Source organism: Protomyctophum bolini, assembly GCF_963924005.1.
Source record: "Protomyctophum bolini genome assembly, chromosome: 3".
Lineage (NCBI taxonomy): Eukaryota > Metazoa > Chordata > Actinopteri > Myctophiformes > Myctophidae > Protomyctophum > Protomyctophum bolini.
Window position 1 is genome coordinate 4692223 of NC_137864.1, and position 10000 is coordinate 4702222.

The window sequence follows — 10000 nt, forward strand, 5'->3', positions numbered from 1 at the left end:
ATGATAATAATAATAAAAGGCTCCTTTTCTCCTGCGCCAGGTTGCACCCTATAGCCTATATCCTTATGCCTTTTAGCATGCTATGGCTAAGGTTGGCAACAAGCTCTGGGCTGCAGGTCTCCTCTACAGTTATCCTATACTCTGCTGCTGGCTTAGCTATACCCGTCCCTGACCACAACGTTATTAAACTACCTGCTGCACCTCTCTGTGATGGTCGGAAAAAAGGACCATGACGAGGAGGATGGATTAGGTTTGGTATACATGTCGCGTTTGTTTGTTGTTTTTGATGATGCTCTTGCCTCTGACAAAATGTTGATGATAACACATGGCCTGTATACCTTTTGTTTTGCTGTATGTCGATGCACTTCCCTCAGTAACAAGGAATGCTTAGTTTCAGGAGATGCACACTGTGCTCCTTGCGGTCCCTGTGGAAACACTTCTCCTCCATTCACTAAACACTTAACCAGACGCTCCTGCAACCTCATCCACCTTTCTTTTTGCGTGTGGATCTATATACCGCTTTGGACCAAACGTCCAAAGCTGCCCCGTGTGGAAAGACGGGGCTATAGCAATAAAGTAACGTCTGAAAGACTCGTCTTTTGCAGGGTCAGGGAGCAATGTGTGTTGGTGAATGGAGAGTATATTTTGTTTGTTTTTGTTTTTGTACACATGTATCCCAAGTACACCCCTGCAAATATAAGTTGGTATGATCCCGAATGCAGCCATATATACCATTGGACTGACTGCACAATTCCACACAGGCTCGCTCAACATCAGCAGCCCAGCTGTGCGCACCCAGGACCACCCTGTCTGTCTTGTCTGTCTTGTCTGTCTGTCTGTCTGTCTGTCTGTCTGTCTGTCTGTCTGTCTGTCTGTCTGTCTGTCTGTCTGTCTGTCTGTCTGTCTGTCTGTCTGTGTCTGTGTCTGTCATTCCGTCCGTCCACCTCAGTGTTTGCAGTGCCTCCCCACATGTTCTTAAATCCCTGTTCTGCTGTGTCAACCGCTGCTTAAAGCCCTGCCTATACACGGTCAAATCCAGAGTGGTAATTTAACTCCCAAATGACCCAAAAGGGTCAATTCTTTACACTTTGAAACTCTTGGGTTCAATGAACACTCTGGATTTCACTGCATACATCCTGCAACCCTGCCTTTTGTTTTTTTCTCTTCAAATCCTCAATCTCCCTTTCGTTAGTTTTTTCGTGAACTGTATAAATGTCCCAAGTCATGTCTTCATGTCAAGTGTTCGTATTGCTGTCGTGAATGTCTTCTTTGGCCGTCTCTCTGTGTCTGTTGTCTCTTACCGTTTCTTGTCTTCTCTCTGTCCAATTTACAGCCGTTTTACTCTCTAGCTGTTTTATTTTTTGGTTCTGCTTTGTTTCGTTTTCCTCCGTCTTCCACATTGTTTCTTGTGGTCCGTCGGCGGCCGGCGGCTGTCCGTCGTTTCCATGTCGCGTTGTGTCCTCCTCCCGCGTCCGCATCCCACCCTCTGACTCTGTCCAATCCCTACGTCCCTCCAGGAGGAGGAGGCGGGACCTTGACCTATCAACCCTGCCCCCCTGATTGGTCATTCCAGGTTGATTGTCACCACCAGAGTTGCTCTAACCAAGAAGCCTTCTTCTTCTCTCTCTCTCTCTCTCTCTCTCTCTCCCCCGTCTGTGTATCCATATACCTCTCTCTGTCTCTCCTCTGGTGTGTGTTGTGTGGTCCGTTGGTGGTGGTGGTGGTGGTGGTATGTTGAGTGGCGGTCCCTGTGGCCAGTTATATGTGGCATCCTTTGTGTATCCAGTTATAATCCTCTTCTACTGGTCCTTTTCACTGAAACAAAATGCACCAGATTGGATTGGAAATGTCCTCCAATGAACCAACCTATAGTCAATGTAAAGTTTGCCAACCATAACCCATCTGTGTGTGTGTACTGTATACGTGTCTAAATAGTGATAGTGAATTCCCCCCCCAGAAGACATCATAGCCAGCACACCCAACGCCACAGGACTGTTCAGAGAGACTTAAGCCACTCCTCCCCACTTGACACTGTGGGAGGGGAGGAGTGGCCACGGGGGGGGGGGGGGGGGGGGGGGGGGGGGGGGGGGGGGGCGCTGTTTCTAACGTAAACAGAGTCCAGACCCATTCCCCGTTCATTTATAATGCTAGCATTTAGCCGTTTTAGCCTCACTCTCTAGGCTATATGGATGGACGTGGACACAAGTCGTTTTGGCAGTCATTTATTGTTGCTGGCATCTTCCCCCCCCCAGCCCCCATGTGTGGAAAAGCCTCCATCCACTTCCAAGAGCACTCCGATACCCAGGATGCCTTGGGAGGGGAGCTGCTTGATGTCCTTATACTTACTCGTTCCGATGAGAAGAGAATGTATAGAAGTTGCTCCTTTAAATTATAGCACTGGTCCGGGGTCAGATTGACACTCCCCTCAAGGTGGCGCTGTTCACAATACGTCTCCCGAGTTCCACTGAGCAGGCTTCCGTTGTTAGCCTAAAATACAGCGATTTCCCAACCTGTGGGCGGCGGCGGGCCCACTGATGGACCATGGCTCACTCACACACACACACACACACACACACACACACACACACACACACACACACACACACACACACACACACCCACTGCAGTGGTTCCATTGATCCTATAGCTGGAAATACAATCGATCAGGGGTTATCAACATGTCGGCACATGGACAAAATGTGTCTGTGGCAAAGACTTTGGATGTTCTTTTCTTTTTTTACACACCATTATAATGTTCTTATTCTATGATCATAAGATCACTCATTCATACTATATGACACTATGGCGTGTATAGTCCAACTATAGTACCTAGTGGTTCTCAAATGATTTATTTGCAAGGACATCCCTTATTATTCGATCACTCTCAGATAGTTATATACAGACCTGATATGGTCATCCGGGGCTATAGCCATGACTGACCCCTGCACATCGATTGATTGATCATTAAAAGAAACGTGCTCTGAGAATGCATGCGGTGGGTCACAGATGGGTGGTCAGATGGGTGGGTCACACATTCAGAATGTATAGATTTTCAAGTGGGCCCCTGTGGGCCCAGACAACGTTGGGAACCAACAGGCTTAAACCCTTTTGGCGTTAGCGTCATGTCATGCTTTGGCTATTGAAAAATAGCAGATCTACAAGCTCGTAGCGCGCCACCGAGTGGCGCGCTACGAGCTTGTAGGTCTGGCTATTTTTGAAAAATCGCAGAAAAAACTGACATCAGAAAACATTTTTATAATCTGATCTCAGGTCAAAATGGGTTAAAACAACAGAGAGAGAATAACGTAAACAAGTGAGCGGGCATGTCAATCAGACTGTGGACCATGATTTAAGGGCCAACTTTACCTCAAATACCACACAGGTAGAAGTTATCTTGTTCTACAGATCTGGCATCGGTTGTGTTCTTCCTGAATCTTAACTCTGAGCCCCCCAGCTTTGTTATTTTCAGTGCCGGGGGTTAAAAAGTATACTCACATTTTTTTAACTGTATAAGTTAAAGAAAGTCTGGTAGTCAAAATGTACTTGAGTAAAAGTACAAATGTACACATGCAGAGTGTGTACATTTTAATATTTACAATTTTTGAAAATGACAGATCTATACAAGATCACAACGTATCGCAGTCACCAAAAAATATATATATATAATATTATTTAAGGCTTCATGGGGTGTGTAATTGATAGAAAATAAGTCATTTTTTTTTAAGGCGAACTACTCCTTTAAAATGTGTCACCGTGCTCCAGCATGGATTTGCTTATTATTAGCCTATTTTACCGAAAAAACACAAAAAGTAGATCAGCCCGCAAAGCGGCGATAGATAGAACAAATCTATGAATTATACGTCTTCCACCGCTGCTCCTGAATTGCCAACATTGTATATAGTTGATCTCTTCGGGGGACAAAGCCGATCCCAGATCAGAAGGCAAAGAACTTTACCTTGGGGGGGGGGGGATGGACAAACGCCCACAAAGCCATGTGCTTGACGATGGCGCCCCCGAGTGGGTGCATGTTGCGGGTGCATCCTTTGCGTGTGTGTGTGCGCGCGTGCGTGCGTGCGCGCGTGTGTGTTGTTGTCTCCCCATCATCCCTCTGAATGTGCCTGATGCCAGCCTGCAGGCCATGTTGTATATCTCACACAGAACCGAACGCCATTAATGTTTCAGCGCATGGAACCCTCCCCCGACGGAGGAGGGGGCACGGAGGGACCCCCCGGGGGCCCAACGGACCTCAACGGGGTCCCCAGTACCCAGCCTGACAACATCAACAACGCCATGTGAGCATTATAAGACTTTCATTTCAAAATGACCCCCTTTTTTCAACCCTTTTTTCATTTGAAACGTCTTGTGTTGCTTACGTTTATTTTGTATCCCCTTTTTGAGTGGTGCAACCACCACTCCTACAACCAGCAATGTCCGTGTACCTGTGTGTAGTCATGAGCACGAGTATAGTGACTTATTAATACCAGTAGGGGGCGCCAGAAACGGAGAGAGGGGTAGTGCTGTGCCTGCTAATGAGAGAGAGAGAGATACTTAAAGCTATTACTTAAAGCTATTATGACCTGGCAGGATTACAGGGAGATTATAACCTGTGCAGTTGTGTGCAGCTTGAAACAAGCTACCTGTGCTTGTTTGTGTGTAAACCTCTGATGGTGTGTCTGTGTGTGTCTGTGTGCGTGCGTGCGTGCGTGCCCCAGACCCCCAGAGGATGGTGGCGGTATGACAGAGAGCCAGTCCTGGGTGACAGCCAAAGCCCAGGAGATGTTTCAGAAGACGGGCAACTGGAGCCCCGACAGGCCCTACCCGGACGATCTCCATGACAACCGCCACAACGCCCAGGTACGGCAAAAACAAACGCAGGCTCGCAACGCAACGCACGCACACACACACACACACACACACACACACACACGCACACGTCACACACACACACACACACACACACACACACACACTTTGCCTTGGCATCGCTTCTATAGGGCGAGACGGTCCAACCACCAGACTGCTCGCGGCTGAATCGATTCTCTGAGGAATGTGCCCCCTCCTCCTCACACCCCCGCCCCCCCCACCCCACATTAACTGAACTCACTCAAAAACCCTCCGGTCTCGACGGTGAAAACGCGACCCTGCAGTTGCAACTGTATACTCGTCTCGGACCGCCTTCTGTCCGTCTCTACTACACACACACACACACACACCCAAACCCCCCAAAAAAGTCGCCAAAAGATCGCCAATCTATACCAGCTCGTCGTTGCCTTATGTTTGGGCTGGGGGTGGTCCTGGAATGGATCGGCGGCGTCTTCACGTTTGTTCATCAATCACCTGCAATGCCGCCCGTGTTTGCGGCGGCGGTGTGTTGCAGACGTGTCTGATTGATCGATAGATAATGTGACTTTGTAAACAGCGTGTGCGCCACATATACCGGTCTGCTCTCCTCCTCTCTCTCTCTCTCTCTCTCTCTGTGAGAGGAGGAGCGATGGGATGGCGTCTGCTGGAGAGAACATATACCAGCCGACCGCCGACATGCTGTCTCTCCTTTTCATTTCAAACAAGAGGCGGCGGCTCTAATTAGAGGAGAAATCCACATCCTCATTACTGACACCGAGCTGTCAAGCTACTGGAGCGGAGAGACGCGACACGCTTCCCCGGAGTGTCTCTCTCCGGAGCGAGTTTCCCCCCCCCCCCCCCCCCCCCACGGTGGTTTCTTTTCAGTGTAAGAACTACAGGTGCTGCTCGCTCTCTCTCTCTCTCTCTCTCTCTCTCTCTCTCTCTCGCCCTACACCTTGGAACCATTAATGGACTCATTTCTACAGACTCAAACTACTTCCCTTCACACACACACACACACACACGCACGCACGCACGCGCACACACACACACACGCACACACTCTCCATTTGAATGTCCCCCTGCTCCCTATATAGCCCCTCATGTCAATTTCCAAACATCAAACGCCAGCCAGTATAAGTGCTATCATCTTTCAGCACACACACAGTAAAAGATGCACCCATCGTATAAGGTTTGTTTTGGCAGAATCTGATCTCAGGTCAGAATGGGTTAAGAGGTTGCACCGCGAAGGCGACCGTCATGTATATCAAGCGTTTATATCCCCCCTGGCTGTAAACGTGGCCTCCTCTATATACCTTGGTAACAGGGTGTATAAATTGTATTTCGGTCTGAATGCTCTCGGTTTTTTGTGTGGATGCGTCGTGAATTGTAGGCCTATTAAATAAATCATTGCGCATATATACACACGTGCGCGTATACATACACACATGTGCATGTGTGTGTGCGCGGGACGGAATAATCATAGTCTATGGAATAATCGTAGTCTTTATGAAAAACTAGACTGCGCACCATGCACTGCATGCTCGTTTATACCGTATATACTGTGTGAGACAAACCATAGCTCATATAGCTTATAGCTCATAGCACATAGTCCTGGGCATGTACAGCAGAGAGTTATGAGCCATAAGCCATGGTGCATAAATTAGACTTAAAGCCGAGGCAGCCGTATGCCCAAGGCTGGGATAACGAGGACAGCGACCAATGGCGGTTGTTCATTTTGTTTATGGCATACCCGTAGCCTTATTTCTTCACGAAGACAACCAGAATATTGTTAAGGGGGGGGAAAAAGGCAGGTGCACGCTTCCTCTGGATATCCATTGCTGTTTAGGCAGTGGGTGCTCAGCTATAAATATAACTAGGTTCAAGATACCGCCGAAGTGGAAAATGTGTCACTCTGGAATCTGAATACAAGACTGGCTCAGATAAACATTCTTATTTAAGTGTTAAGTGTCACTATCCAGTCTTGCGTCCGTCATTTTGGAGCGCCGCTTCGGCTTTTTCCCACCAACACTTCAATAATAGTTCCAAACAGTGTCGTAGCTCATGTTGCATCACAAACACATGAGTAAAGTACACTTTATTTGTATATCACCTTTTCATGACATGAAATGCAGCTCAACGTGCTTCACGCTGCAGTGAAAAACAGCAAAGATAAAGCGCGAGTGCTTTATAGAAAAAGCTCAAAGAATTGCAAACAACAAAGCAAAATAGAAAAGAAAAGCATACAACAACATTAGCAAAACATGCGGTGAATCAAGGAAAAAAAGCAGTGAAGACATGAATAACAACAGATGAAATACAAGAGATTAAAAAAAAAAAAAAGGAACTAAAAAGCAAGAGCTTTAGGCTGTGTTTTAAAGCTATTTACAGAGGCGGCCTGGCCTGTCTTAGGTGTACTGGCTTCACCAGGATTTTTATTCGCCATTTTCGGTACTTGGAGGCTAGGAGCAGGTCAACGACATGCCTCCAAAATGGGGACGCCAGGTTGAAAGTGGTGAGGCATGCAGTGTGGTGGCACGTGGCCCGCCGGGGAAACATTAGCTTGAGACTTCCAGTGGGTACACAGGCACACTGTCGCATCAAGAGGAAACATTAGCTTGAGACTTCCAGTGGGTGTACAGGCACACTGTCGCATCAAGAGGAAACATTAGCTTGAGACTTCCAGTGGGTACACAGGCACACTGTCGCGTCAAGAGGAAACATTAGCTTGTGACTTCCAGTGGGTACACAGGCACACTGTCGCGTCAAGAGGAAACATTAGCTTGTGACTTCCAGTGGGTACACAGGCACACTGTCGCGTCAAGAGGAAACATTAGCTTGAGACTTCCAGTGGGTACAGGCAGTCACACTGTCACGTCAAGAGGCGGCAAGAAAAAGCTCTTCCTGGTTTTTAAACACCTGGTGTAGTGTCGGCAAAGCATTTCAGTTTTTTGCCGACGTCACAAGTTGAGGCCGCGCACGAGCGTCATTTCCATCCACCGTGTGTTTAAAAACCAGGAAGAGCTTTTTCTAGACTAGGCGTCAGCTGCTGTGTCACCCTTGCACTCCTCTGGTCACTCCCTCTCACCCCAGGACCAATAAAGACACTCCTCTTATCACCCCTCACCCCAGGACCAATAAAGACACTCCTCTTATCACCCCCTCACCCCAGGACCAATAAAGACACTCCTCTGGTCACCCCCTCACCCCAGGACAAACAAAGACACTCCACTTATCACCCCTCTCACCCTTTTACTTTTGTGCTACATTCTTGCAACTACAAAGTAGGGGATTCATTTTTGAAATATGCAGAAACAAGATTTCTTCCCGACAGCAACGATATGTAGTACGTACATCTAATCCCTCTCGTCATGCTCGTCAGCATTGAAAATGAGGGAGAACCTCAATTGCTCTTTCGGGAATAAATAAAGGTTTCAATCAATCAGTCTCCTTTTTAACAGAAAACAATGTGTCGTTTCACGACACGTCGTGAGCTTGTGTATAGATCGATTTTCACTACTTCTTCAACGTCTTAATTCATGGAATGTCTTATTAGCGTATAGATGGTGAACCCCTCCCCCCACCCCCCCCCCCCCCCCCCCACCCCCTTTTGAGTCACGCCCCGCACCCCCGCGGCAGCTGGTGTTACGGAACGGTGGTCACGGAAACTCGCCTCTCATTGTGTGTTTTGCAGACGGTAGAAATGAGAGAGATGGGGCGGGACGGGTACTCCGACACGGAGCCCTATCACCCAATGGATGGGCAGGGGCGGACCCTCTCTATGCCCCGCCTCTCGGCAGACAACCAAGTGAGCACCTTCATCCCACACCCCCCTTCACCACCACCACCACCACCACCACCCCGCAACCCCTCCACCCTCCACCCTCCACCCCCCCCCCCCCACCACCACCACCTCCTCCCACAACCCCTGTGGCCTTTTTAGCAAAGACGGGACCGCGTCCAAGCAGTTTTGATTTTGACAGCGGATTTTTGATTTCCGTTTTCGTCATATCTTAAGTCTTCTTGTTATGAATTGTTATGGTTTGAGACTAATAGTTTTTGTCGACTAAATATCATTAGATTTTATTCCACTGAATCTATAATTGATTTGGTTGACAAAGGAAATATTTTGGCGGTCCTCGATGGTTGTTTTACACATAAAATGACATAAAACGACTCTTTTAGTCGTACTGGATCTCTCCTCCACTATAGTCCACTCTGTAACATTTGAGTCTCTAGTTTTTATTTGTCGACGAAATTCTCCAATATATTTACTAGTTTTATAGTCATCATAGTTTAGTTTTTCGGAGTCCGGCGTACACATACACAATACATAATTCCTTTCTGTATACCTTATTCTGGCAACACAAACTGTATAGCTGCATAAGACAACAGAACAGCCAACCCTTTTTTTCGGTTCAGAAGGGCTTCCTGAAAAAAGATAAAGATTCTTTGAGACACACGTAATGTGGTATTCCATCCATCCATCCCTCCATCCATCCCTCCCCTCCCCCATCCATCCATCCCTCCCTCCCTCCCTCCCCTCCCCTATCCATCCCTGAGCCTCTCTGACCCACCCACTTCCTTACAAGCCATGTATAGAAAATGATGCATGCAAATGCTAACTTCAGATGTATATATACTATGGTTAGCATGTAAACCGTGGGTGAGAGTGCCGTCCGGATATGTCTTTGTCTTTTTTTTTTTTTAGATGTGTGTTCCCCCATCCCTCCTCCATTGCCATTCAATCCTTGGTGTGTCTGTCCTATATGTGCTGTGTGTTCACTGTATGGCCTCCAGCTGCTTCATGTCTATATAGTTTAATTGCTCGTTGCACGGCGGCCGGGTTGCTCGCGGGAAAAGACGCTCGTCGTTTTTTTTTTCCCGGCGAGCGACGCTGTCTGGCGACGGAAATATGACGCAGTTGAAGCCGAATGCAGTACTATAGGAAGGGACACGGATTCAAAACAAGTATATTAATATGTGTTTATGTTCTGTCACGGTTCGCCAAATTCGCTGTTGGCTTATTAGCATACGCATGCGCGCGCGCGTGTGTGAGGGTGTGTCTGTGTGTTGGTGTGTGTGTGTGTGTGTGTGTGTGTGTGTGTGTGGCTTTTGAGTGAAGCGGTCGGGTGGAAACCTCGTATGCTCATTTAAC

At 47.8% G+C, this 10000-nt stretch overlaps 1 protein-coding gene across 1 annotated transcript in view; it reads left to right on the plus strand.

Annotated features, from left to right (window-relative positions):
• The window catches only part of cacna1ab (calcium channel, voltage-dependent, P/Q type, alpha 1A subunit, b), a gene marked incomplete at both ends in the record, with an annotated part of 241854 nt that overhangs the window by 222922 nt on the left and 8932 nt on the right, over window positions 1-10000 (plus strand). The window contains 3 exons of the mRNA XM_080760544.1: window positions 4136-4292; window positions 4713-4854; window positions 8537-8650. Of these exons, the coding sequence (XP_080616670.1) occupies window positions 4136-4292; window positions 4713-4854; window positions 8537-8650 (413 nt within the window). The remainder of the gene's footprint in view (window positions 1-4135; window positions 4293-4712; window positions 4855-8536; window positions 8651-10000) is intronic.